The sequence below is a fragment of the Ictidomys tridecemlineatus genome, unplaced genomic scaffold, assembly GCF_052094955.1.
Source record: "Ictidomys tridecemlineatus isolate mIctTri1 unplaced genomic scaffold, mIctTri1.hap1 Scaffold_885, whole genome shotgun sequence".
Taxonomy (NCBI): Eukaryota; Metazoa; Chordata; class Mammalia; order Rodentia; family Sciuridae; genus Ictidomys; species Ictidomys tridecemlineatus.
The window spans coordinates 32,823-60,704 of record NW_027526125.1 but is presented as its reverse complement, the minus strand read 5'-3'; the positions used below and the strand labels follow the sequence as shown (position 1 = coordinate 60,704).

At 57.5% G+C, this 27,882-nt stretch overlaps 1 protein-coding gene across 1 annotated transcript; it reads right to left on the bottom strand.

Annotated features, from left to right (window-relative positions):
- Positions 1 to 213: 213 nt before the first annotated feature.
- On the bottom strand, positions 214 to 25,047 carry LOC144374799 (obscurin-like). The gene is given in 28 exon segments (XM_078037571.1): positions 214 to 1,854; positions 4,231 to 4,273; positions 9,084 to 9,195; positions 9,970 to 10,099; positions 10,392 to 10,494; positions 10,757 to 10,924; positions 15,505 to 15,618; positions 16,069 to 16,246; positions 16,434 to 16,592; positions 16,728 to 16,892; positions 16,983 to 17,071; positions 17,074 to 17,098; positions 17,486 to 17,642; positions 18,500 to 18,569; positions 18,572 to 18,651; positions 19,038 to 19,117; positions 19,268 to 19,468; positions 20,015 to 20,154; positions 20,323 to 20,445; positions 20,977 to 21,047; positions 21,275 to 21,335; positions 21,765 to 21,983; positions 22,171 to 22,269; positions 22,494 to 22,526; positions 23,190 to 23,351; positions 23,619 to 23,737; positions 23,987 to 24,065; positions 25,035 to 25,047. Coding segments are annotated over 28 exon segments (4,134 nt in total). The 3' UTR covers positions 214 to 713.
- Positions 25,048 to 27,882: the final 2,835 nt, after the last annotated feature.

Here is a 27,882-nt window from a genome sequence, read left to right as displayed (position 1 = left end):
CAGCCCCACAGCCCCTGCCTGGGAACAAGACAGGCCCATGTGCTGCCACAGCCCATCTGGGCACATAGGAGCCAATACAGGGCACCCATGTGGCTCCCAGCTTGACCTTGGAGTGAAGGAACAGGGCAGTTGGTCTAGGCCCAACCAGGGCTATGGGTGGAGGGGATCCCAGGGTACTGAATGCGAGAGCGAGAGGAGCAGAGAGGAGGCGCAGACTGGTTTATTGCTCTATCAGCCAGAATACAGGTACACTTCCCAACACAGACCCTGTGTCCACCCTGCAGAGCCGCTGGTGGCCACTAGGCCCTGGGTGTGGCTTTGGGGGTCTGGGTCCCATCCCTAGCCTGGGGACAGGCAAGGCTGTGCCCAGTAGGAGCAGGACACAGGCCCAAGTCCACATCTGTTTCCAGAGCCTGGAGGCTCCTGCAGGCCAAAAGGGACAACCCAGAGCTTGGTCTCTGAGCTGTCCCTGGCCAGGGCTCTCTTGAAGGACTTCAGTGCATCCAGCATTGTAGGCATTGTAGGCACTGTGGTCCTCTTTGTTGAGGACCAAAGTCCAGTGAGGTAGGAAGGGCCCAGGACAGAGGGCATGGCAGGCTGAACCCCGAGCTCAGAAGAGCAGGTGCTGCTGCCCAGCAGGGTGCAGGCCCCATGCTGCAAGGACAGCACAGTAAGAGTGCCCTGGCCTCCCTGTCTTGCCAGGGTATGTGGCCTCATCCCTGGGAGGGGCCAGGGGCCTCATCTCCATCTGGGGGAATATGCAGAGTGACAGTCTCTCCCACAGACCCAAGCTGGGTGGAAACCTCCGTCTTAAAGCTGCTCTGCCTGCCATCTGTAGAGTGCTGGACCCGGGTGCAGTAGGAGGTCCAAGGAGCACTGCCCACAGGCCCAGCTCGGACCCCTCGCACGTGAAAGGACAGGTCCTCAGGGCTGTGGACCTGGGATCCCGTCCTGAAGAAGCCAGGTGGACCCACATGTCTGGGTGGGCGCCCCACGTTGAGCAGGATGGGCTGCCCCACGGTGGGCTCACTGATCTCTCTCTGGAGCACGGAGACCTCACAGGGCATGTCGTCGGAGGTGCTGCTTACTGGGCAGCTAAAGGTCTCCCCTGCCTGGGGCACGTAATCTTCCAGGTCAGCCAGGGTCAGCACACGATTATTGTGTGTGAGGATCTTGGGGTCACGGCTGCAAAGGCCATCCGTGTCCTGGGGCTCCTCCACCACGAAAGGGGTCTCCCCATCACCCTCTCCTCCTGCCCACTCCATGCTGCTGTCCCTGAGGGAAGCCCCAGTCTCCTCTGGCTCAGGGGTGACTGCTCCAGAAGCAGCCCAGTCCACACTGCCCCCAGCATCCACATAGAAGACGAGGGGCTCCCCAATGCAGACCACAGCTGGACCCTGGGCATGGGGCTCCTGGTCCAGCTGCTTGTTGTTGGAGTTGTTGGCGTTGGGGTCTCCACCTGGCGTCCCACCAGGCAGTGTGAAGAGCAGTGCCTCCATGCCTCTGGGCATCTCCCTGGTGGGAGACACAGCCTGAGGACCCGACTTCTTCACTGGGACTTCAACAGTCTCCTCAACCTCCACCCACTTGGGCTGGGGCCCTGTGCCCCCTGGCAGGGCTCCGGAGGGGGCCTCAGCCTCCATCATGTACAGTGTGGGTACAGTGGGCTTCCGGCCTGGCTCTGTCTCAGGCCTGTGAGGTTGCCTGGACCCCGGCAGGAACAGCAGGTCAGGGGCCAACAGAACTGGCCTCTGTGGGCTGGTGGAGCCGCGGGAAGGAGAGCGGGAGGGGAACTTGCTGGGGGACCGTCGTGGGCCACGGGGACTCTTCACCACGGTGGTGATGGTCTCCTCTCTGGTAGGGGAGAGGGCCCAAGAAGAGATGGGCACAGAGATCTGCAGCCTCACCCAGCTCCAAGCCATCAGCACATGCCAGAGACCAAGTTAAGGTACAAACAGGTGAGGAGGGTGAGTGTGCAAACTCCTACACATGCTCTTCAGCCCCACCTGCAGAGCCCCTGGCAGGAAGCCAAGGAAACCAAGCACAGTGTTTCACATGGCTAAGCTCAAGTTCTGCTCTGCTCAAGACATGTGGAGGCACCTAGAAGGCCCATGCTACATCACCCAAGCTGAAGCCTCTGGACACCAGGACTGCACTGTCTCCCCGTCCCCCTCTTCAGCAGGCTTTCTGCTCTGTACCTCAGGCAGGGTGCCCAGCCTGCTACCAGGAAGTGCCCACATGCCACGAAGTCTTTGGCAAGTGACAGGCTGCTGGCCTGTGGCCTGTGCTCCTGGCCTCTGGATCTAAGGCCAGTGAGGCCCCATCAGGCCAAGGGGAAGATGGCTGAACACTGAGCTCCACATGGCCATGTCCCCCGCCTGGCTGGCATCTCCCAAGGTGGGAGGGGCAGATCTCAAGGCCAACAGCTCAGGAGTGCATGCTGGGAGGGCCAGCGACTCTGCAGCCCTGGCCTGTCTCAGCAAGGGCCCTCGGTGGTTCTGATCCCCTTTACAGGCATGGACAGGGGGAAAGGCTCAAAAATGCCCAGATCCAAGGGTCAGCAATGCACTGGTTAGCCCAGATCCTCCTCTGCTGCCAGTGATCCTGGCTCTAGCAGGTGCTGAGGTAAAGTGGGCCATGAGCAGGGAGCAGGCTCCAGTTGAGGGAGGCAAGTCCATGGTCAGGACTTGGTGCTTTGACCAAGGCACAGCCTATCTCTCTCTCTCTCTCAGCACTTATTTTTATTTCTTGCTCTAACTTCGGGGCTCCAGGAAGAGTTGCTCCCAGGGACGGGCCCAGAGACACATGGGCACCCTCAAGGTGCACAGCAGTGATGAACCCTACATTCCCTATCCCTTGTCCAGGAGGAAGGGAATCTCCTACTCCACTGACTGGTGGGGAGGTTGAGGCTCCTGGTGGCCTATTGAGGGCCAAAGCTGAGGGGGCACAGCCTTCTCTGCAGGACAAAGGTGGGTACTTCCCAGAATGTTTCTAATCCCCAGTCCCCTTCAGGTTGCCTCTGAAGCTTCCCAAATGGGATCTGGCTCCATCTCTACAATGCTCCCCCTGTGGAGGGAAGGGAGCAATAACCTGTCTGAGGCCCTAGAACACCTGCTTGTACCCAGGATGGCACTCTACCACCCAACTGTTCCCATCTGTTGGGTGGCACAGTAGGAGAAGCCTACTTCTGGGGAGAAGGGAGGTCAGGGAAGAGCTAACCCAGGGCCTCATCAATTCTGATGACAGAATTCTTCTGTAGCACATCTACCTTCAGGCCCTTCTGGCGGCTGCTCAGCCCCTGAGGAATGGAGGTTTCTATCCTGGAGCATCCCAGCCTGTAACTTATAAAATCCTCAGCCAGTCCTGCCTACAGCTCCCCCCACCTCCACCTGCATACCTCCTCTGCAAGTCTCCAGGACTGTCCAGGTCATAAGCAAGCCTATGTTCTGTGAGTTCACCCAGCTCTGATCCCCCAAGTCAGCTCACCAACATGCCCAGATTTTCTACAGCATGAAGGTACTGAAGGACAAAGAGCCCATGGGCATGGCTCTGGGGAAATTGGCTCTCAGCTGACTTCTGGGAGCCACCCTAAGCCTCATCACTTCCTTGAACCTTGGTTAGGCTTGGGTTTGGAGACTGCTAAAATTCCTTCACTTAAAATTTTTTTTTAGTTGTAAATGGATCTTTTTATTTTATTTATATATTTATGTGCAGTGCTGTAGATCAAACCCAGGGCCTCACACATGCCAGACAAGTGCTCTACCACTGAGCCACAATTCTAGCCCCTAAAATTCATTTCTTAAGCTGCACTAAACACTTCAAGTACTCAACAGACACACGTGGCTAGTGGCTGCCACACTGGGCAGTGTAGAGAGAATACTCTCACCACTGCAGCAAGTTCTGTTGGATGATACCGTCCCAGACCTGGGGTACCAAGGGATAAGAGTCTGTCTCTAGTCTTCTGAGGGAAGTGGCTCAGTTCCAGCCCCACCCTAGTGGTGCAACTCTGGTGAGCCATTGTGTTGTGTGCAGAGCAAGAGAGCCATGACGTGTGGAGGGACCTAAGGCCACGGCTGTGTGAGAAATCTGCAAGGCACTGGTGGCCAGAAGTGAGCCAGGCTGTTAGTGCAGCCACTGCAAGTGGCCAAGACACACCGCAAGGTTCAGGAAGGTTAGTGGCATGCAGGGCACTGCAGTCCGAGGATGGGTTAGGAACACGCCTGCACTTACATGATGACGGTTTTCTTGGGGACTTTAGTCACCTGCACAGTGACTACAAAGAAAACAGTCAGAATAGCAAGGGTTACAGAGAAGCCAGTGCCTGGGGCTTACTCCCTGATGGCACTGCAGTGCAGCCGTCTGCTGGGCTTAGGAGCACTGGCCATGTGTCCCTGGGCAGTCTGTTTCAGCTAGGAGGTCCAGTTTCCTCAGCTACAGACAGGTGAGAGCATCTGCCCCGAGGGGCTGGGATGTGACAGCAGGCACCACAAGGATAGCCCACTCTCTCTCCTGAGCACCACAGGGGCTGTGGGGAGAACGAGCTGGCATCTGTTGCCTACTCAAAAGGGCCCAGGCTTTTCCTCATGCTGACATAAGCCTGTGAATTCCTCAAACATGTAGCCCAACATAGCCCTGAGGCCTAGGGAAATGGAAGAGTAGCTTGTGGCCATGCAGTGGGCCACCAGCCACAATGGGGCCAGGATGGTTGATACCTTTGCCACAAAACAAGTTCAAGTCCAAAAGGTGTCTCCAGGGGAGAGGGACCAAGAGTCCTGAATGTGGACATCTGAACCCCACACATGTGGTGAGTGGTCTCCAGGGGAGGGGGCACCAGAGTGCTGCATGTGGCACATCTGAGCCCCCTGCATGTGGTGGGTGCCTGAGGTCTGAGTGTGGAGGTCAGCTGTTTCAACTGCGTGGCCTTTCCTGGTTTTCGCAGCTGTTGCCCTTACCAAAGCCAGCCCATGGGGCCTATGTTTCCATCTTGCTGCTGGGGACTGGAGTTCCAGGGAGGATTAAACTCATCTGGAACCAGGCAGCACCTACTCCCAACCACCTTGAGGCCTCTTCCCTTGACCTCTGGGCAGGCCTGGGCTTGACTACTACATGCCATCTCCAGGCTCAGCAGCCCTCTCACTGCTCAATGGGAAGGTGGAGGAGGTGGCCAGCAAAGCCAAGTGGCCTGTACTGGGACATGGTCCCACATCTCCTGGACCAGGGGACTTTCTGCTTCACTGCACTGCAACACTGAGATAGGCTTTCCCTAGGCAACTTTTGGCATTTCAAGCTTGTCTCAGATGATGAGCATAAGAATTAGACACTGTCTCTGTGTGTGTGCATTGGAGGTCACACTGGCTACATTTGTGTGCCTGCACATGGATGTACCTTGCATACAAATGTGCACACAGGTGTACTTGTCTGCACACATATGCATGCTCAGACATGCTGCACACACATTCACACACACAAGTGTGTATAAATGTATATGCACATCAGCACATGTACATGTGTTTGCTCAGGCTTGTGTTTATATGTGTGCATTGCTTGCACAGGCTGTGCTCAGGCATGTGTGTATTTATAAGTGTGCACTGCTTGCACAGGCTATGTTCAGGAGTGTGTGTGCATTTATATGTGTGCATTGTTTGCACAGGCTGTGCTCAGACTTGTGTGTGTTTATATGTGTGCATTGTTTGCACAGGCTGTGCTCAGGCATGTGTGTTTATATGTGTGCATTGCTTGCACAGGCTGCGCTCATGTGTGTATGCATTTATAAGTGTGCATTGCTTTCACAGGCTGTGCTCAGGCATGTATGCATTTATATGTGTGCATTGCTTGCACAGGCTGTGTTCAGGTGTGTGTGCATTTATATGTGTGCATTGTTTGCACAGGCTGTGCTCAGGCAAGTGTGTTTATATGTGTGCATTGCTTGCACAGGCTATGCTCAGGCTTGTGTGTGTTTATATGTGTGCATTGCTTGCACAGGCTATGCTCAGGCAAGTGTGTTTATATGTGTACATTGCTTGCACAGGCTGTGCTCAGGCAGTGTTTGTGTTTATATGTGTGCATTATTTGCACCGGCTGGGCTCAGGCATGTGTGTGTTTATACGTGTGCATTATTTGCACAGTCTGCTCACGTGTGTGTATGCATTTATAAGTGTGCATTGCTTGCACAGGCTGTGCTCAGGCATGTGTGCGTTTATATGTGTGCATTGCTTGCACAGGCTGTGTTCAGGTGTGTGTGTGTGTTTATATGTGTTCATTGTTTGCACAGGCATGTGTGCTTATATGTGTGCATTGCTTGTACAGGCTGTGCTCAGGTGTGTGCGTGTTTATGTGTGTGCACTGCTTGCATAGGCTGTGCTCAGGTGTGTGTGTATTTATGTGTGCTTTGCTTCCACAGGCTGTGCTGAGTCATGTGTGCTTATATGTGTGCATTGCTTGCACAGGCTGTGCTGAGGCATGTGTGCATTTATATGTGTGAATTGTTTGCACAGGCTTTTCTACAGGGAAGTGACTGATGGCGGGAATAGGAATCCAGTCAGGAAGCTGTATGTATTTAGACTAAGTTGGGCACAAAGAGGGACAACCTGTGTGCCATCTGCAGGCAAGCTCCTGTGCACAGAAGGACAGGAAAGCCCAGGGCCTCCACCTGGGTCCTCCCTGGCAGGGACCCGGCTTACTGCTCCATCTTGCTGCTCCAGGACACCTTGGGTTGCTAAGCTGGCACTTTATTCATGGTCCCCAACTTCCCCAGACCAGCTGTGGGCCCCAGTGAGTCTGCTGTTACAGGAGGGCTGCAGCCGTGCAAAGTAGCATCCTGACCTGGTGCAGACACTCAAGCCAGGTCAGTGCCACCAACAGGAGACAGCCAGGGCCCCTCTGGCTGCGGAGCCACTGGTTAAGACAAAGCAGCAGGACAGGATTAGGAAGCAGGAGGCACAGGGCTCTGATTGCATGGCCTTCAAGAACCAGCTCTCAGTGATGTGCCTGGCCCCAGTGGGCTCTGGAGGCCTGCTCTTCACGCTGACACCTGCCTTCTTCCAGAAAGGGACCCATCGTGACCAACAAGAGAACAGCTGCAGAGGACACTCCTGCCCCAGTGAGAAGGGCACGTCCCCAACCACGAGACACGCAATGCAGAGGAAGTGGACAAGCCGGTGGTGGTAAAAGCATATATGTATGGTGATACTGTCCCCGGGTTGTAGGACAGTATTATGTGACGGGTCCCCAGGAACACAGGTCCAATATGGCAGGTGAGGGTCACAAGCCCTCACACAGGGACTTGCCCTTGGAGAAAGAGTCCATGAGGGCCACAGGGGCTTCGAAGTTCCTAGGGTTGGGATCTAGGGCTTTGGCTGGCCCGGTCCTCTGAAGGTCCAGAGGGACAGAGACCCTGTGTGTTGGTCCCTGGGATGGACAGACTGCAGTGGGAACACTCCACAGGAGCCTGTGCTCAGGAATTGGACGACACATTTTCCAACCACCCTCTTGTGGAAGCTGTGGCTCCACAAACATGGGTCCAGCCTCTGCTCGATGGCCCTAGGGACAAGGATTCCCCACCTGCCAAGGCAGCCCTTCCAGGGGGACAACTCCACCTGGGAGCCAAGATATATAACAGTGGCCCTCCTCCCATCCTGGTGGCCTGGGTACTGGCTCACCCAGATGGGGCCTTGTAGGAGTGACTTGTTGTGACCCTGGGAGTGACCTAGGCCAGGGCAGGGACACTAAACCACAAATGCTCTGGACTCTCCAAGGCCAATTCAGCCTGGTGGGAAAGGGCCAGACCAATATCTGACTCTCCACTCATCAGCTTAGCCCTCAGTGGAGACGCCCTTCCCCAGATGTCCTGCTGTCCTGCCCTCTGCCCTCAGTGTAGACGCCCTTCCCCAGACATTCTACTGTCCACCTGTGCCCTCAGTGTAGAGGCCCCTTCCTCAGACATCCTATTGTCCTGCCTCTGCCCACAGTGTAGACACCCCATCCTGAGACGTCCTACTGTCCTGCCCTCTGCCCTCAGTGTAGAGGCCCCTTCCCCAGATGTCCTACTGTCCTTCCCTCTGCCCTCAGTGTAGACGCCCCTTCCCCAGACTTCCTACTGTCCTGCCTCTACCCTCAGTGGAGATGCCTTCCTCAGACGTCCTACTGTACTGCCTCTACCCAGACGCCCTTCCCCAGACATCCTACTGTCCTGTCGTCTGCCCTCAGTGTATATGTCCCTTCCCCAGACGTGCTACTGTCCTGCCCTCTGCCCTCAGTGGAGATGCCCTTCCCCAGACGTGCTACTGTCCTGCCCTCTGCCCTCAGTGTAGATGCCCTTCCCCCGACGTCCTACTGTCCTGCCCTCTGCCCTCAGTGGAGATGCCCTTCCCCAGACGTCCTACTGTCCTGCCCTCTGCCCTCAGTGGATATGCCCTTTCCTCAGATGTCCTACTGTCCTGTCCTCTGTCCTCAGTGTAGACACCCTTCCCCAGACATCCTACTGTCCTGCCTCTGTCCTCAGTTGAGATGCCCTTCCCCAGACATCCTACTGTCCTGTCCTCTGCCCTCAGTGTAGACACCCTTCCCCAGACGTCCTACTGTCCTGCCCTCTGCCCTCAGTGTAGACGCTCTTCCCCAGATGTCCTACTGTCCTGCCTCTGCCCTCAGGGGGAAACCCCCTTCTCTAGAAGTGCAGCCCATCCCAGCTGCTGCCTGCAGGAGGCCTGTGTGACCACTGCCAGGCAGGGTGCCCTGGGTCAGAAGTGACTCTGTGGGTTGTCCTGCAGGCCAGGGGCAGGGCTCACACTTCCCCAACACAGAGCAGCCTTTCCAGCACTCATTCTGGGTTCCTGGCCACCTCTGCCTGCCCCACAGGTGCTGAGACCACGTGGCCTGCAGCCTCTGGGCTCCTCCCCACAGCCTCCTCTTCTAGCCAGGTCATCTGCCCAAGATGCCTGCCCAGCCACCCCTGCAGGAAGTGCACCCACTCTGAGACATGGTGAGTCTGCTGCCCCCCAGTCCTGGCTGGCTGTGCAGCTGTGACACAAGGCTCAAGCCTGAGGACCCACCTAGGCAGCATGGGCAACAGGCTTGGTGGCACCTACCTTCTATGGCAGCCACAGTCTTCTCCCTGTGGCGCTGCTCCTGGGCCTGCAGCACAGCGCTCTGCATGTACAGCTCCCCACCACCAGGAGTGGAGCCAAGCCGGTTCACCAGCTGCAGGATGGACAGAAACCACTCAGGACCCCTATCCTCAAGGGACATAGCTGTCTCTCGACCACTCTGGTGGTCTTTAGTTTTAGGTCCCCCCTGAGACTGTGTCCCTCAAAGGGGACAGGGCTCCCAGCCAGGGCCTCGCCCAGGCATCTTGCACTGTGCAGATGGCTGCTGGCTGTGTGTGGCTCTGAGCCCCTGAAGTGCAGAGCTGGCTGGGTCTCCCTGCCTCCTGGAACTTGCATGTGGGGCCCACATGCAGGAGGCTGGCCTCTAGACAAGAGCCAGAGACTGGAGCCTGGGGCTCTCGGAGGCCCTGTAACGGGCACACACCTGCTCAATGTCACGGTGTGCCAGGACAGGCCCTGAAGACCAGAGGCTCAGACTGGGCCTTGCCTTCAGGAGCCCCAGCCTTGGGCCTCTGGACAATGAATAGGGACAGGGCAGCTCTTCCTTCTGTAGGGTCCCACCTATGTGACACCAGGCAAAGGTGGAAACTAACACTACTTTTTACATAAATGGATGAAAATTGAGGTCAGCACTGGGTTCCCTAGAAAGGCAAAAACCAAAGGGCTTCTTTGAGAGGGTGGGAACAATGACAGGTGGCAGGGCTCAGCCTCGTGTGGAAGAGGAGCAAGGCCAGACATGGTGTGGTGGGTTGGGGATGATGGGTTACAGTGGCCTGGTGTCTCCGGGCCTGTGCCAAGGGCCCAGGCCCTTCCCTTGTCAAGCCCCAGTGGACAGCTGGTCATGAGGCTCCTTGCCCACCCATCTTACCTCGCATTCATAGTGTCCCAGGTCATCCTTGCCAGCTGCTCTGACCACAAGCACCAGCAGGCCGCTGCGGGGCTCACTCAGCATCTGGTACTTGTTGCCCGTGGTCAGCAGGGCCCCATCTTTGTACCACCTAGAACCCGTCACAAGAGTCCATGAGGCAGGGTGTGACATTTCCTGTGCTGCAGAGCCGCTGCCCTGGCCCAGATGCTACAGTCCTTGGTGAACCCACCCTCTGGATGCCCACATCCAGCTTGGCCATGCTATCTTGTGGCAGAGGCCCCATGCCCAGTGGGTCTCAGCCCCACAATGCCCTCTCTTCAGTGATCAGTCACTGTGCCCAGCCCCGTACAGCTGCACAACCCTTGTGTTGCAGACAGGAGCCTGAAGCCCCTTCCCTGGTGCCCCACCATGTGCTGGCCCACCTGATCTGAGGGTGTGGGGCGCCTTCGATGGTGCAGGTGAGCTGGGCATCCTCTCCCTCCACAAAGGGTGAGGCCCGGACCTTGTTCACAAACCATGGCGGGACTGCAGGGTGGAGAGACACAAAGAGCCACTCTGATGGAGCTGGGGGTGTCCGAGCCCCCACATTCTTCCTGAGCCCTAAGTGAGCCCATGACCACATAGGGCTTCCACCCTCCCATGCCCGCCTGCCTGCCCTTCTCTCCCACCCACACCCAGTCCCTCATCACAGTGAACAGAGGGATGGAGGGCCCTTCCACCCATCCACCAGAGCCACATGGTGGGCTTGGTCAGGGTGTCTCCCTGCCCCACGGGCCTCCAGGCTCACCTTGCACCAGGATCTTTCCCAGGGTGCTGGCACTGCCAGCGGCGCTGGTCGCAAAGCACATATACTGGCCAGAGTCGACCCCAGTCAGGTTGTCCAGGATGAGGGTGCAGGAACCATCTGGGTCTTCGATGAGGATGTGGTGAGGGTCCACTTCCACTGGCTTCCCATCTAGAAAGGAGGAGTGAGGGCTGTTGTCGGGCAGGGACCTTGTAAGCCTGCCCAGATGGATGAGAGGCTGGGGCTGGTCTGTACCTCTCTGGGTCTGTCTCTGTTTCTCTCTCTTTCTCTCTCTACCCTCTCTACACAGAGGGTGTGGCCCAGACCTCTGTCTCTGTGTCTCTATGTCCACCTTGGACATTAGCTAGAGGCAGGGCCAAATGAAGAGACCTGAACCTGACAGAAGACATCCACATGGACAGCTAAGTCCATGGTCACCCCACCGCCCCAGTGTGACTCCCTGCGGACCTCCCATGTGCTGATCACGCCCAGCTCCCTGGCTATGGGCCCATCCTCACTCAATCCCACCAAGCCTACAGCTACATAATCCACTGCCTAACACCCCTTCCCTCCCACCCATACCTCGTCCCTCATCACAGCATGCAGAGGGATGGAGGGCCCTTCTACCCATCCAATCTGCAGGGGGCTTCGAGAAGGAACTCAAATTTCCATGGCTGTGCTGGACACAGGCACCAGGCCACCCAGTTGTGGACAGGGACCTCTGGGTGCCATGGCGATGATGTCTGCATCTGAACTCTGGCCTGAAACTGCACGTGACTCTGAGTTCACATAGTGGACCCTTAGCACCAGCCTTCTGCTCAGGGGGAGCCAGGCATCCTGCTGGTCTTCCTGAGGCCACTAGTGCAATGTGCCCTTGTTGACCCAGGGGCTGCTGCAAGTGGCATGGCCATTTGGTTTGACAGTTAACCAGCTAAGCTGGGACAGCTCCACGCAAACAGTGGATGGCAGTAAAGCGTGGATGCCACACCCCAACTTTCCAGCCTTTGCGTGGCTGGCAGAAGAAGTGCCAGGCCTTGCTATAGCACAGAGGCAGCCAAGGTAATGAGAAGATGAATTGCAACTTGATGTCCTTGTATGGCCATCAGAAATGGTCAAAGAGAGCTGGCTACTAGAGTGATCACCACCAGCTCTATCTACTTGCTGCCCCCATGGGCCCAGGTTGTAGGCACATACATAGGTCGTGCAAGCCCAGCAGCTCCAGATGGGTGGCTCCGAATGGGGTGCCCTGGGAGCGCTCCCCTCCTGAGAGGTAGGGCCCAGCAGAAGTGAATTCAGTCACTGAGGGCACTGACTGGAAGGGATGGGTGCTGGTCTCCAGAGGTCAGCAAGCTGCTATAAAACCAGCCTGGTCCTGATCCCCTCTCTTCCTGTCACTGCAATTGCTCCTTCCCCCTGGCAAGACTTCCAAGAAGTCATGAGGCCACCAAGGGGAACCCCACCAGATGGCACCATGCCCTTTGGACTTTCAATCTGAAAACAATCTCTTCACTTTATAAGTAACCCAGACTCAGGTGTCTTGTTGGCACATCAGGAAATGGACACGTCGAACGTTCCTGAGACAGACCGTTTCACGGCTAGAGCCCTTGATGAGTGAAGCGTCCCCTGGGTCTGGGACTTATCCCCTGCCAGACATGGCTGTCAGATACCACTTTTGAAAATCAGCTCTCAGCATGCAGTGGGGCTTTGGAGGAAACCAGATGCCCAACCCAGTGAGGCCTTGTGATCTTCCACTCAGGGATAGGCCAATTGGACTCCCTGAGGAACAAGAGATAAGGGCTGCCCAGCATTCATCAAAAGGAAGAGAGCTTCGTGAATGAGTGGATGTCCCCCAAGGGCAGGGTGGGCTCTGCTCTCCACTCCACTCCCTGATGCAAGGCAGCTGACTCCATGAGAATCTGGATCCAAGGGTCTCCACTCATGGGCTTGGGTTCGCATGGTCTAGCTAAACTGAAGCCCACTGACACGGCAGCTCGCTAGCCTCATCACCCAGGAAAGGAAGCTGGACTCATTCATTGTTTTGGGGGCTGGCCAGAGCTCTTGGCACTCCTGGGCCCTCTCTGCCTGGCTGCCCTTCCTCGCTAGCTTCCTGGGGTCCCTCCCATCTCTCTGGCTTGCCGCCCCTTCACTTATGTTCCTCACCTCTCTGACTCTGTGAATCCCAGATCCCAAGCCTTGAAGCCTGCCTTATCTCTTCACGCTCATTCCACATTCAAACTGACCTCAGTCTCTCTCTCTCTCTCTCTCTCTCTCTCTCTCTCTCTCTGGCACTAGGGATTGAACCCAAGGGCCTTAATCACATCCCAGCCCTTTCTACATTTTATTTAGAGACAGGGTCTTACTAAGTTGCTTAGGGCCTTGCTAGGTTTCTGAGGCTGCTTTGAACTTGCATCCTCCTGTCTCAGTCTCCTGAGCTGCTGGGAATGTTTTGAGGGCTGTGCACTAGACCTGACCCATAGTTTCAGACACACTATATGCCAAGGACCTGCCTGCCATCTCTCACCTCCAGCCAGACATCTCTCCTAAGCTCTAGATTTATTCTCAAGCTATCCCCTCCATAACCACCTGGAGCCCAATGGGTACCTGGATTCTTCAAAACCTCACAAATCTGGGTTTCTTTCCTCCCTGCCCAGCTCAGAATGTACCAGCCTGCCTCCCTGTGGGTCTGCCCCACCTCTGTGAATAGGACCAGTGGCCTCTGGTGTCCACAACCCCTGTGCTGCTCCCTGGATGCCATCTCTCTTCCACACACCCCATGCAACCCATCAGCAAATCTGGCTGGCTCTGCCTTCAAAATGCATCCAGGATGCAACCATGGCCACCACCAACATGATGCCATGTCCCTAAGCAGACCCTTGGCACTACAGCCAAGGTGAGAGATGACAGATCTGAACCATGCCCCCTGCTGCTCACAAGACCATGGGGTTTCCATGTAGTCAATGCTCCATGCTGCCCAAAGGAATCATGTTGATCCCTGGCACCAGCAAGGTGCCTTGGGACCCGAGAACAGTCTGCCAGGGAAGAGCCTCGGATTTTCTGGAACCTTGGGCCACAACAGATGGGCTAGCCTAGGGGTTTGTGGCTCAGGACCAGACTGGACACTCTATTTTACAATGGCATTCATGGAGGAGGCTCTGGCCCATGCTAGCCTCTATACCAACTAGGAGATTCCTGGTGGGTGACCCGGGCCACGCTGGCATCTATGCCAATGAGGAGATTCTTAGTAGGTGACCTGGACCACACTGGCATCTATGCCAACAATCCTGGGGGGATTCTCAGGCCATTCTGAGAATAGGTGACCCAGGCCATGCCAGTGTCTATGCCAACGACGAGATTCCTAGAAGGTGACCCAGGCCATGCTGTGTCTACACCAATGAACAGATTCCTGGAGGATGCTCCAGGCCACGAAGGCTTCTATGCCAATGATGAGATTCCTGGTGGGTGACCAGGGCAATGCTGGCATCTCTACCAATAATGAGATTCCTGATGGATGCTCTAGGCCAAGCCAGCACTACGCCAACAAGATTCCTAGTAGGTGACCCAGGCCATGCTGGCATCTACGCCAATGACAAAATACCTGTGGGTGACCTGGGCCATGCTGGTGTCTTCACCTTTGACGAGATTCCCAGTGGATGACTAGGGCCATGCTGGTGTCTATGGCAGTAACGAGATTCCTGGGCCACACTGGCATGTACACCAATGAGGAGATTCCTGATGGATGACCCAGGCCACACTGGCGTCTACACTAACAATGAGCTTCCTAGTGGAGCTCCATGCTGTCTTCTATGCTAACGTGAGATTCATAGTGGGCTTCAGGCCATTAATCTTGACTTCAGGAGGACTAGAGCCTGAGGTCAGCCACATGAGTGGTCAGCCATGCAGGTCTGACAGAGTTCCAGTGACAAATGCTGACGTCAAGTCTCATTAAGCCTCCTGGTTGGCATAGGTCTGTTTGTGTTCTCAGGTGTCACTGGGAGGAGAAGGTGCTCTTCCTCACTGCACTGGGAGCGGGAGGCTGGGAGCTCATAAGTGGTGACACTGGACCCTCCCGAAGTGCTCTTCTTTTTTCTCAGGGGATGCAGTCTTGTCTTTATGCTGAAGTAAACCCTAACCCTGAGCATAATAGCTCTGAACTCCAAGACCTTCTGGTGAATCACTGAACCTGAAGGCAACCTTGGGGACCAGTGAACTGGACGTCAGAAGTGAGAGTGGTCTCGGGACCCCAAGCCTATGGAGGTGCAGGAAGTGAGGATGGTCTCGGGACCCCAAGCCTGTGGCAGTGTCAAGTGAGACGGGCCTGGGAGACACCTGACCTCCCTTGACCTTGGCAGCTCCCATCCGTGAGCCACGTAAGGCCTGTGCTCTGTGACCCTGAAGGCGCAGTGTGATCAGCACCCTTCCTGGCCCATTAAGTTTACAGGCTTCTCCTGCACCCAGGTGCCTGCCTGTGGCCCCCTCTGTGGTCCTGGTGCTCTCTCGGCTGCCCTCAGGCATGTCTGTCTCGGCCTTGTGCTGACTCCTCACCCTGCTCATTCCCTAGGGTGGCCATGGCACCACCTGACTTACCTGTTCACTGTCCATCCCCAGGATGTTTGCCCTTGAACAGGCCTGGACTGTCTCTTGTTCCCCATGCCCAGCCCACTGACCAGACCCCATGCTGTCCTCAGCCCCCGTGCAGCCCACCCCTGGTAGGGGTTCCTGTGAAGGGTCAGTCTGTAGGCCCTAGCAGGTACCCTTGTACCAGCTGACAGTAGGCTTGGGTGTGCCAGTCACGCGGCAAGCCAGCTTTACAGTTTCCCCCAGCTCAGCCGTGCAGTCAGCCAGTTCCTCTTCAAATTCCAGAGGACCTGAGGACACATGTGGGGGTCTGAGGACTTTGAGGGTGGGATGTCAGGCCTATGTCCCCTGGGTGCACCCTGGCAAATTGCCCCCAACAACAGCAGTGGCCTCACATCCAAGGGCCTGGTTACTGACTAAGCTGGGTGTGGCTGCACGAGGCAGGGACAGACCAGGGTACAAGACCATCACACCCAAACATGACCTGGTCAGATACTCCAAGTCTGGAGCTATGCCATGTCCCCACTACATCCCTTGTGTCCCAGGGTCAGCTCAACACCTGCTATGGGGCTCCCTGGGAGGCCAAAGCCATTGGTCCCTCAGCTAGATCTGACCAAGGGGAGAACCAAGCCACCAGTGCAGAAAGCAACCCATTCCCACGTGCCCGGCCTGGGTGCAGCCCGCTGGGCATCTAAGTGATGTTCAGGTCCCCACACCAGCACAGCACCAGGGACACTCACGCCACACAGGCAGGGCCAGGCGCTGCTGGATGCTGCTGATCTCCTTCACCCAGGAGTGCTTGATGATGACTGTGCACGTCTGCAGCAGGTACTTGCACACAGAGTCCTCCCGCTCATGCCACACCTCGAAGGCAAGGTCGTCCCCTTCCACCTGGTCGTTCAGGTCGATGCTGCTTAGCTGTTGAGGGGTGCAACATTAGTGGGAGGACAGAGCTAAGCATCCCTAGACAGACAGGGTCCAGTAGGGCTATGCCCAGGTCATCCCAGAACAATGGCAAGTTCTGCTCCAGTGGCCACCCTGGAGCCCAGGAACAGGGAAACCTCCACTGGCCTGCATGACACCCCCAGCCCCTGGCACCACAGACCTTCATCATATTCCAGAACACATAGCTGAAGGTGTCAGTGCGCGAGTTTCGTCGGGGCTTGCAGATCATCAGGCGGTTCCGAAACAGGAAGACATGGCGATTGTGGCCCTTCCAAGGCATTCGGGCTCCTGGTGCACCCTCCCACACAATGAAGTGGCCCTGGGGTGTGAGTAGATGTGGTTGGACTGTGGTTGCCTGGCCCCATCCCTGGGCGCAGACCCCAGGGTCATCTATGAGCCCAGCACCCACAAAAGCCACACCCCACCACATGGCAGCAGACACAAGTCCCCCCACCTGGCGGATGGGCTCCCCCAGGGCCTCCAGGGTGCCGGGGTAGTTCTCCATGAGGGACACGTGCAGCTTGTTCTCAGCACGCTGGGGCAGCGCTAACACGACTGCGTAGGCCTGCTCCAGAAGGGCGCAGTTCTGCTGGTTCCGCGCCTTGTTGTGGATCAGCTCCTGAGGCAGACCAAGGGTCAGGACCCAGACCGCTTCAGCCCCAAGGCCTGGCCTGGACATTCAGGGCTGGGGCAGGACAGGGCTTCCCACCTTGAGCAGAGCCTGGTACTTCTGCACCCGCTCCACCGGCTGCTCCAGGTAGTGCTGCAGTGGGGGTGGCAGTGGCTGCGAGGGGTCCCAGCAGACAGCATCTCCTCAGTGCATTTCTGTAGGCACCACAGGGCGGGTTTCAGGCAAGAAAGCACAGCTCCAGTTAGGGCATCCTGACAGTAGAGGACATCCCAGGGGCACTCTCACACCTGGCCCTGAACCTGGACAATGGCTGTGTTACCATCTAGCCGGACGCATGCACAGAACTTGGGCAGTGAAGTGGCCAGCCCAGGAGCACAGAGCTACAGGGCTCAAAGGTCCCTGGGGACTGTGGGGAAAGAGATCAGGGAATATGAACTAAGGCCATGAGCACAGGACAAGGGCTAAGCCTCAGGGGACTTTCAGGTCAGTGAGTTTTCTGGTGGGAGTCAAGGCCAGCACTAGGCCTGGGAGTAGCCAGGGAGGGGTACCATGGCCAACGCCATGGAGCCAGGCATGGGCACCTTGTAGAACTCCTGGATGGGCGTGCTGACAACCACGGACTCTGCCTGCACACGGCCCACCAGGAACTCCAGGTACTTCTCAAAGGCTTCCTGGTTCTTGATGAAGCACATGGCCACATCATCATCTGTGTCACAGCGATGCAGGTCCTGCAAGAAGCTGCCACAGAGAGGGACAGGGTCAGGGACAGGGTCAGGCACAGCTCACAGCCCAGTCCTGGGCCCTGTCCTTGAGAGGCTATGGTTCTTGCCCAGGAGTGGGTTCTGGGTCTGTGAGACTGAGTATACTAAGCTGGGTGTGCAGACATGTGGGCACGTACAGAAGTGCATGGGTATGTACACTTGCCCATGAGTGTGCAGATGTGTAGTATGTGAGCATGTATATGTGGGTACATGCATGTATATGTGCACGTGTGTGGGTGCATGTGTGTATGCATGTGGCTCTGCATGTATACACAAGTGTGCAGATATGACCATGCATGTGTGGCATGTGTGTATAATATGTGTGCATGTGTTTGCCTGAATGTGTCTGTGGATGTGCGCATGGCACACACATGCACTCAAATGCTTGTGTGAGTGTGCAAGAGTACATGTGCATGGAGATCAGCATGCATGTGAGTGCACATATCTATGTGTATCCAGCATGTATGTACATTTTTGTACAGGAATCACATATGTATGTGTGCACACATGTACACTATGTGCACACACATATCAAGCACATGTCCATGCACACTTGAGGCTGGGTGCGTGAGCATATGTGGTGTGCACATGGGACTTCCCGTGTGCCCATGTACATTCATGTGCATGCACATGGGCCTGTGTGAGTGCTCATGGGTGGCAGGTATTCTTCAGCCTTCAACCCATATGGCGAGCGTCTGTCACTGGGGCATCACACAAGTGGGATGTGCCCATGGGTAAATCGAGTTCCTACCCCAGCTGCTGAGTGTCACCCTCCACGAGGCCTGACCCACAGCTGTGCGTGCACCTCACATGTATGTGTGTGGCCTTGCCTACCTGCTGTGGAAGCGACTGATGTCCTGTACATTGTGAAAAATGACTGCCTTCTGGCTGGCCACGGCTGCTGGTGCTGTATGTAGTGGCTTTGGAGGAACTGAAGCTCACCCACGAAGGTCTGCTCTGAGCTCAGCAGTTCCTGGATGACAGAACTGGTGGAAGAGTGGCATCAGGGAGTGCCCAGCAGCTGCCCTGCTCCCACTGTCCCTAGTCTCCACATGGGGACTAGGGACACATGGAGAGCTTGCTCCCTTGCACTGCAGTTAAATGGGGTTCCTGTGATCAGGAGCCTGTAACCCAGTTTCAGAAAGTGGGTAGGTGGTGGAACAAGGGCACCACCTCTTCCCCAGGAAGCCCTCCCAAATGAGGCTCTGGGAGGGCACAGCTGCAGAAACCAGGGGCAGGACCGTGACCTAAGGAGGCTCACACAGCTTCAGCAAGCACAGGTCCCCCATGAAGAAGCACGGCAGAACGCCAGCTGGCCCTTGAGGCCCAGCAGCCAGCTGTGGCTCCACTCTCAACCCTCCCCAACACATACCTCAGCCTGGTCTTGTACTCATCCTCGGACACGGCCTCGGGGAATTCGGGGGCCTCACTGGGCCCCCACTCAGGAGACAGCTATTGAGAAACAGGTGTTTGTTCCAGGGCACCAGTTTGTTCCACCTCCTCTGTGGCCACCGGGCTCCTGTCCCTTACTTCCAGGTTTCTCTGGCGAAGGGCCAGGATCCCAGGGCCTTGGCACCCTTCCCCAGCTCCGGACTACCATACCTTGAGCCTCTTGTCCAGGTAGGCTGGTGACACACAGCCTTGCCTGGAGGGGCTGGACTTGGTGGGCTTGGTGCGCACAAGCCAGTGCAGTGGGTGGGCTGAGTCCAAGACCTCCACATACTGGCCTTCCCGCAGTGTAATGGCATCCTGCTCGGCCCCCAGGGGTAGGTAGTTGGCCGTGGCCACATAGATATCAAAGATCTGATAAAGAGAAATGGGCCTAAGTCTTGGGGCCAGAGGGGTGAGGCCTGCCAAGGCCCCCCATTGCCCCCCACCTCTGAGGAGGGATAGGTTCTCCCAACCCCCTAAAACCCCCAAGAGCACAGAGGGGAGGGTGCTGAGTCCAGGGGTTGAAGAGGTACCCAGTCCAGGGCCACAGGGCAGGAGCCCCCAGGGTCACTCTGCACAGATGGCAGTGAGAGGGCTGGCTCCTGCCAACGTGGATGGGCGCCTAGACTGTGGTTGCTCACAGCGCCTTGCTGCCCACTGCCCCCTGCAACCCAAGAGGTGGTGGGCTCTGGAGGCAAAGGTGCACTCTCCACAGATGGCAGTGAGAGTGACATCAGAGGTAGTGCTCTGCAGGAACCCACGTGCAGAGACCCTGCCCTCTGCTCTAACCTCTGGTGTCCCTTGGTGTCTCTGGGGGTCATGCCCCTCCCTTGGTAGCACCAGGCCCTTGCAGCCCCCCATTGTCTCTTCAGCAAGTCAGGCCCCAAGCCCTGTTCCTAAGGGTCCCAGCCCACCCACCTCTCCTTGGGAGTCCCCATCCTCTGACTCTGAGGATGACTCCTGGACGCTGGAGGAGGGCCGTGACCGGCCATGCCGGGGGGAGGTGGACGGAGTCTTGGACTCCTCATCACTGTCACCTCCAGGCACCTGCAGCTTGGCTGGGCGAACACAAGAGTTGTGATGTCCCTGGAAGGCTGTCCCCCTACTGCCTACCACCCAGCCAGTCTCCAGGGCTCCCAGGCACAGAGTCCTAGCTAGGCCCCATGCGAGGACACAGGGTCCCAGCCTCCCCTGTGGTTGGGGAGGTCCCATCCTGGCCCCCTCACCTTGTGTGATCTTGGCCGACACCATCTCAGTGATCTGGGAGGTGAGTTTCTGTAGGAATTCCTCTGTACCCACCTCAGTGAGGGACAGGTGGCTATGGGCCTCCTCAGCCACCAGGGCCTCCCCTGGGGGAACAAACACAACACTGTGGGGTCATGCTTCCCCCAAAAGTTCACTGCAATTCTCCTAGGGGCTGATGGTGAGCAGGAGACCAGGCCCTGGCAGGGAGACCATGAGGTGGTGCCAGCAGGAAGAGACCAGTGAGGTCAGCAGGATGCAGAGCCTGTGACCAGGGATGAGAATGAAGGGAGCGGGTCTGGACAGAAGAGGCAGCAAGTGGCCAGAGAATGGCAAGCACAGCTAAGGGGCAGCAGGTGGCAGGCAGGGCTGCAGGCAGATGGTGAGGGAGCTGAGGACAGGGCTGGGCAGGGTCCAGCCTGGCATCAGGCTTGAGGCAGGGTTGGGGCTGTGGGGGCCGAGGTGACTTTGTGGCTCTTCTTAACATAGCCCACTGGGCAAGGGCCCCCTGACCACAGAGGTCAGAAATAGCTCTGACTCCAACCAGAGCTGGGAGCTGGCCATGAGAGGACAGGAACCTAGAGCCCAGGCTGCTCAGGTCCAAAGGGCGGCCTCCCCTGCACCCAACCTGGGCATACCTTTCCTCTGCCCAGCAAGGCCGGTGAGACCAGCAGACTCTGACATCTGTGCTGAGATGGCTTGGGTGGTCCTGAGGGGAGGAGGGGTGTCCTGCAAGCCCAGCTTGGACCCCACCACTCTGCTCCCCATAGAGGGGGGCCTAGGGGCCAGGACACCACAATCAGTGGCTCCACACCAGAAGGGGCCCATAAAAACTTCATTTGATAGTGTGGAGAAGCTGCACAGGGAAGGGGGTGGCCACCCACAGGGCTACACCACCCTAGCCCACTGGGTAAATCAGTCAGGGCACCCACTCACCCCTGTAGGAAGGTAGAAATGAGAGCCTCCTTCATCTTCTCCTGCTCCTCCTCCTTGGGCACTGTCCAGAGATCCAGGGGAGCTGTCAGGACCAGTCCTGTACTCCGATACCTTGAGTCCTGGGCTGGGACCCCTACCCAGGACATCTAGACCACCCTGGGGGCCCTGCCTGCACTGTCCCTAAGAAGCCCTGGCAAGGGTCTGTGCCTAAGCGCCCACCTCCCTGTCCACTCTCAGCACTTGGTCACCCATGGGGTTGGGGGACAGGCCTGCCCTCCAAGCACCATCGCTCAGAGGGGCTGAACAGAGGGCTCTGGGCAGGGCCTGCAGGCCATCTGTGCACCATGCAGGCAGGGCTGAGGTTCCAGGCCAAACTGGCCTGCACCACTGGGCCCAGACTGCTCTTGGGCTCTGCAGGAGAAGGATCACAGGTGGGTGAAGGCCATACATCCCAAGCTGGTCCCTCACCACACCCAGGCTCCCTACTCACTGCCTGAGACATGCAGGCTGGCAGAGCAGAGGGCCTGGCCAGTGGCCTTGGTGGCAATGCACGTGTAGGTGCCCTGGTGTTGCCGGCCCACATCTAGCAGGACCAGGCTGTGCTGCTGAGCAGAGCTGGCCATAGTGTAGCCTGGGGTGTTTGGGCCAATCCACAGCACGCCTCTCTCGGCCTCCTCCTTGAGCCAGTGCATGGTGGGGGCCTGGCATCCTGTGGGCAGGAGAGGGCTCAGTGGGTACACAGCCCCACTGGCTATGGGCCTCCAGAAGAGGGTGCTTGGCAAGAGTGATATGAGGAGTGGAGCAGGAGGCCACGCAGGGTGGCATGGGTGGACTGTGGGAGGGTGGCATGGGGACTCTGGGGGGGTGATCTTTCTCCGGGGAGTGAGGATGCCCACCTTCCACCTTCACCGAGAATGTGATGCTGGAGCCCCTCTTCACTTTCTTGGGGGTGAACCTCTCCAGGATGCGGGGTGGCACCAATTGCTCACACACATCTGGGAGAGCAAGGATAGCCATGGAGACACCCGGCACCCCTCCTTCAGCTCCCACGACCTGATGTCCTTGTTCTGGGAACCCCAGGTAGTTCTCTGCGACCTGTGCCTGTGGCCCCAGAGAGCCCTCTTCCTGCACCTCCACCGCTACCAGGCCCAGGGCTGGTCCACTCTGGCCTCACGCCCACAATCCACCCAGCCTCTGTCTGCCCACAGGGCCATCTCACCTGATGATGACTTCTCTTCTGGTTCATCAGGACCTGAAAAGTGCAGAGGGAGTCAGATGTGCAGCATGCACAGATTCCCTTGCTTCCCTACATGTGGGGAGGTCCTGGTCCTACTGCCCAGTGGGGGGACCTGGGAATGGCCCCACCCATGGTCAAAGGTCCATTACCTTGCCTGAAACTTTGGCCGGGAGGCCAAAGAACTCACACTCCAGTGTACATCCGTGTGACATCCCCACCCTCCCTGTGCCCACTGGGAATCTGGGGCCCCGCCTAGAACCACATGGGCACTGGGAGATGGCAGCTGGGGCTGCACCCTGAGAGGCAGGAGGAGGACCCAGCAACAGTCTCTCCGCAGGACCAGTATGGGTCAAACTAGGAGTCAGCTCTCAGTGCTCAGAACGTTTGGGAAAATAAAGACACAGGAGTTTTCTTGTCAGAGCTGCCACTGGGGCTTTGTGCAGGTCTGCTGGGCCCAGTGTTCGTCCGCTTCCCCCAAGAGCCTGCTCATCACTCAGGGCGTCCAAGCCCCACTGGGCACCCGCTCCTGTGGGGCAATTCTGCCATCTGTGCCACTGTGCATAGGGCAATGGGCTGGGCCCCGGCCTGATGGGGCCTGGCATGCAGTACATGTGGCACTGCTCACTCCTTCAGGGCACACACCTCAGACCATCAGATGGGCAGATGAGTAGGCAGCACCAACAGCATTGCTGATATAGGCTGCATACTGGCCCACGTCCTCCCGGGTGAGAGAGACGATCTCCAGGGTGTGCAGTGTCTTCTTGTCAGCCATGCGAATGTGGGCAGATGTAGACAGGGGCTGGCCATCTTTGAACCAGTACAATCTGGGGACTGGGTAGCCTACCCCATGGAGGAGAGTGGTCAGCACATGACCATTCTCAATGGGCACTATACTCTTTCGATGGGAGACAGACAAAGGCCCAGAAAAGAGGTTGCTCAGAGGCCAGCGAGCCTCTGGTGTGGGGGTGGGGTGGCAGCCTCTTGTTGTCCAGCAGCAGGCACACATGACCTCCTGACCTCCACTTGTCAGGCCCTTCCCACGTGTAACCAATGGGAGACAGCTCCTGGCCTCCCTCCAGCTATGGTGCCCACTCCCCAGCACCTCACCTTTCACTTTGAGCTGAAATTTGGCCAGGCGTGTACCAGGGGCCACCTGGAGGTCCCTCAGCTCCTCCACCACCTGGGGCAGCTGCCCCTCATCTGATTCGGTTCCCTCTTGCTCCCGGCTGGCAAAAAAGACAAATAAGGGGGTAGCCATAAAGTGGAGCAGGCTGAGGGTCCAGGCAGGAGGGCCCACGGGGTGAAGGTCAGAGGCGGATAGGTTTGAGATTCCCTGTATGCTGAGTGGAGGAGCAGAGGGACAAAAACGGCCAGGGTCTGACTGAAAGCTGCAGGCTTGGGAAAGTCAATCTAAGCCACCCAGCCCAGATCACCACTTCCCGGGAGGCCCTGGGCCGCTGTCTGTGTGGCCCCACCTAGACAGGTATCCCTGGGCACTGAAGTAGGATGAGGTCTCCGTGGCGTCTGCGGCAGTGTCGTAGTCTGTGCTGGTCACTGGGGAGGAAAAGTGAGTGGAGGAGGCTCAGGACTTTGGGATTTCAGGGGGACACGTCCTCCTGGGCCTGCCCACCCCTGCTGTTCCCAGCCTCGTTCTTCCACACCAATAACTAACTGCAAGCCTCTTAGGCCCAGCACAAAATGTCATATGACCTGAATCTCCAGAAACAGCAGACAGGGACAGTGGCAGAACCTTCTGGTTCCATCCCACCAGGGCATGAGAGGTTGGAGACACAAGCCTCAAAACCAAGAGAAAGAGACTTGAATTTCTGGCCAAGAAGGGGCAACAAGCTGGACTTCCACCACTGTGGGCCAAGCGAGAGTCCCCAGAGTGCCCATGCTGAGACGCTACCCCAGCAGGATGGTTGGGAGGTGGGGCTCTGGGCCTGGGGCCAGTGGGAGCTGAATGGCAGCTGCACCTTAGCCAAGGACCCGAGACCCCTGGCCCTTCTTGCCACGTTCTCAGTGACATTCAGGTAAAATTGGGGGACTTTACAAGATTTCTTAGACAATAAAATGGAAGAAAATAGTCTTTTACAAATGGTGTTAAGAAAGAGTGAACTTGGAGCCTTGCCTCAAACTCACAAATTCCCTCCAAGGGAACCAAAGACCTCAACTTCAGAGCTACCACCAAGTTTCCAGAAGAAAACACACATGTGGGTCTTTATGACTCACATCAGGCAGCACTTGCATACGTGTGGCAAAGCCCAAGCAGGCAAGAAAGAGCAGAGACCCTAGCCTTCATCAGGCCAGACACAGTGCCCCCAAAACATGGCCAAGAAAGGGAAAGACCGAGGTCATGCCTCTGATGCAGCCCGGAATCAGAAACACGTGAAGAGCTCTTTCAGCTCTGGAAGGAGACCAGCCATCAGTGCCCACCATGCCACAGCTCCAAGCATGCCTGTATGCAGGGGAGCCTCCACCACGACCCCACACACACCAGCAGCAGTTCTGTGGCCAGGGCACCTGCCAGCTGCATGTCCTCTAGCCCAGCTCAGCTCTGACCCTGTTTGCCTGGGGACAGGCAAGACAACCTGCTTCAGAGGCTAGTCAGAAGCCCAGGCTCCTCGCTGGGGTGGACCCAGTGGATATAAATCAGGACCCATGGTCTCCCTGGGGCAGGATTAACCTGCCAGGGCAGCTCACAGAAGCCAACCAAGGGTCCTGTTGCCTAGGCTGAAGGTGTTTTAAGGACACCTCAGGAGCAGCCAGATGTGAGATCATGTCGGGCAAGCTTTGGTGGGCACAGCCCCTTCCAGCACCTCTGTTTCCATCAGGCCGAAGTTCCCTGAGGCCCACAGCCTGGGCACCCTACTCCAGCTGTGTCACACGCCATCCCCAGTGGATGGGGTGGGGCCCTTTCCAGGCTTCCTGTCAAAGCTTGGTCTTCCTGGCCAGCCTGCCCACCAAGGCTACAGGGACCCTGTAATTAATTGGTGTCTATTTGCTAATTAATTAGACACCAGTGCTACAAGTTCAAGTATGGGGGTCAGGGGTCAGGGCGTGCTGTGAGGGTGGCTCTGCAGTGCCTGGGCTGGGGGCAGTTGCTTGGAGGGTAGAGGGGCCCGCTAGATCCCTCCCTGCTTCAGCCCAGGTTCCCCACCCCTTCTCTTGTGCCACAATGGGGTGGGGGCTGGAGCTCTCCTCCAGGAGAGGCAGGCACTACAGATCCGGTGTCTGCTGGACCCAGTCCTGGAGAGAGCCATCACCCCCTAGTATGTTTTGCCTGCCTTGGCTTGACTGTTCTCGTGACTGCTGGGCCAGCTGAGGGCAAAGCAGGGAGACAGTGGTTGGATGGAAGGAAGAACTTCCCAGATACCAGGGGGCCCTGTTGCCTGTTGCCCTGGAGTGTACTCAGAGCCTCACTGACCACATGTATGGGCTGTGCAGCCTGGGAATCCCTCCTCATGTCCCCCTTTCCACCTCTTCCCAGGGCCCCCAACCATGCAGGTGACCATTGAGGATGTGCAGGTCCAGGCGAGTGGTACGGCACAGTTTGAGGCTGTCATTGAGGGGCACCCACAGCCCACTGTGACATGGTACAAGGTAAGAGCTGGCCCAAGGAGGCAGGGTGGGACCCTCAGAGGCCGGAGGCACCTGTGTGTGCATGTGTGTACGAAAACCGCACCACACAATCCTAGCTGTGTGGCCCCTCCTGCAATACCCAAGCCCATCATGGCTGGGCATGGGGCTGGACCTGGGGCCGACACACAGCAGGTGCCAGGGAAGGGCAGGTGGGCCTGATGCTGGGATGGGCTGATGGCGTCCTGGCCTGCTGGTGTTTCAGGACGGTGTCCAAATGGAGGACAGTGCCCGGCTGAGCCAGCAGAAGGATGGCACCACTCACTGCTTGCTACTGAAGGATGTGGCCCAGCAAGATGCAGGCGTCTACACCTGTCTCGCACACAATGCTGCTGGCCAGGTGCTCTGCAAGGTGGAACTGCTGGTCCATGGGGGTAAGCCGCAGAGCCTCCCAGGCCCAGGGCCGCTCGGTCTCCACATGGCATCCCCAGTCCCCACAGGGACCCCAGCTCAAGGTTCCCATGGGCCACAGACCCAGGCCCAGGGAACAGCTTGCCAGCTCCACAGTACTGGGGACGAGGGCCAGGGCAATGCCTTTGCCGTCCTAACTACCTTCTGTGCTGACCACAGGAGACAGTGAGCCAGATTCAGAAGAGCAGAGCCATTGAAGGAAGCTGCACTCCTTCTATGAGGTCAAGGAGGAGATTGGCAGATACACTCCAGCCCTTCTGGCCCCGGGGATGCCCAGGACCTGTGGCACAGCGTCACCATCCTGATCCCCCTCCCTCCTCCCCAGAGGCGTGTTTGGCTTTGTAAAAAGGGTACAGCACAAAGGAAATAAGGTATTCTGTGCTGCCAAGTTCATCCCCCTGCGGAGCAGAACTCGGGCCCAGGTGTACCAGGAGCGAGATATCCTGGCCACGGTCAGCCACCCGCTGGTCACTGGGCTGCTGGACCAGTTTGAGACCCGGAAGACTCTCATCCTCATTTTGGAACTGTATCCTTTCTTCTCCTGGCCCCTTGGGGTTTGAGGAGGGGTACAGTGGCCACCAGGCTGGGGATTGGAGGAGCATATGCTCCCTGGGCCTGGCAGGTTGTGACGGCCTCAGCCCACCTTCCTGTGGCCAATGCTATGTGACAAGCAGCCCTGTTCCTGACACTCCTGATGGTATTGGGCAGGGGGTTCTTTCTCTCTGAGGGTTGTCCATGGGGGTCACCAGGCAGGGTCAGTGGTTGAGCTGCTCCTGAGGGTCCAGATGTCCTCGGTGGAGATGGCCAGGGGTCTCCTCCCATGGGTGACCTCTCAGATGTCAGGCGAGGTGTATCCTACACAGGTTACTCCAGGTCTTTGCCCACTGCCCATAGGTCCCTGACTGGGGTCTCAGTGTGGAGGGCCTTGTGGCTGGATCTGCTCCTGTGTTCTTGTCTCTCCCCTGAGGAGGGATTTGTGCAGACAGGCCAGGTGCCCCCACCCTACCACTGCCCTGTGGCCTCAGTCCCTAGGCAGCCCCCCTCATCTGGGCTGGATGCTGTCTGGGGTTCCAGGGGCCCATGGCACCTCCCCTCAACCTGAGCACCAGTACCCCACCCTTGAGACCGCAGGAACCCTGTCCTGGCCACCTCCTGGTGGGTTCCAGCCTCAGCTGCTTTCCTTGACCAGGCCCCAGGTGCTCATCAGAGGAGCTGCTGGATCGCCTCTTCAAGAAGAGAGTGGTGACAGAAGCCGAGGTGACTCTGCACCTGCCTGCCACTGGCCTGAGCTGCATGCGGGTCCCAGCCCCACCCAGATACA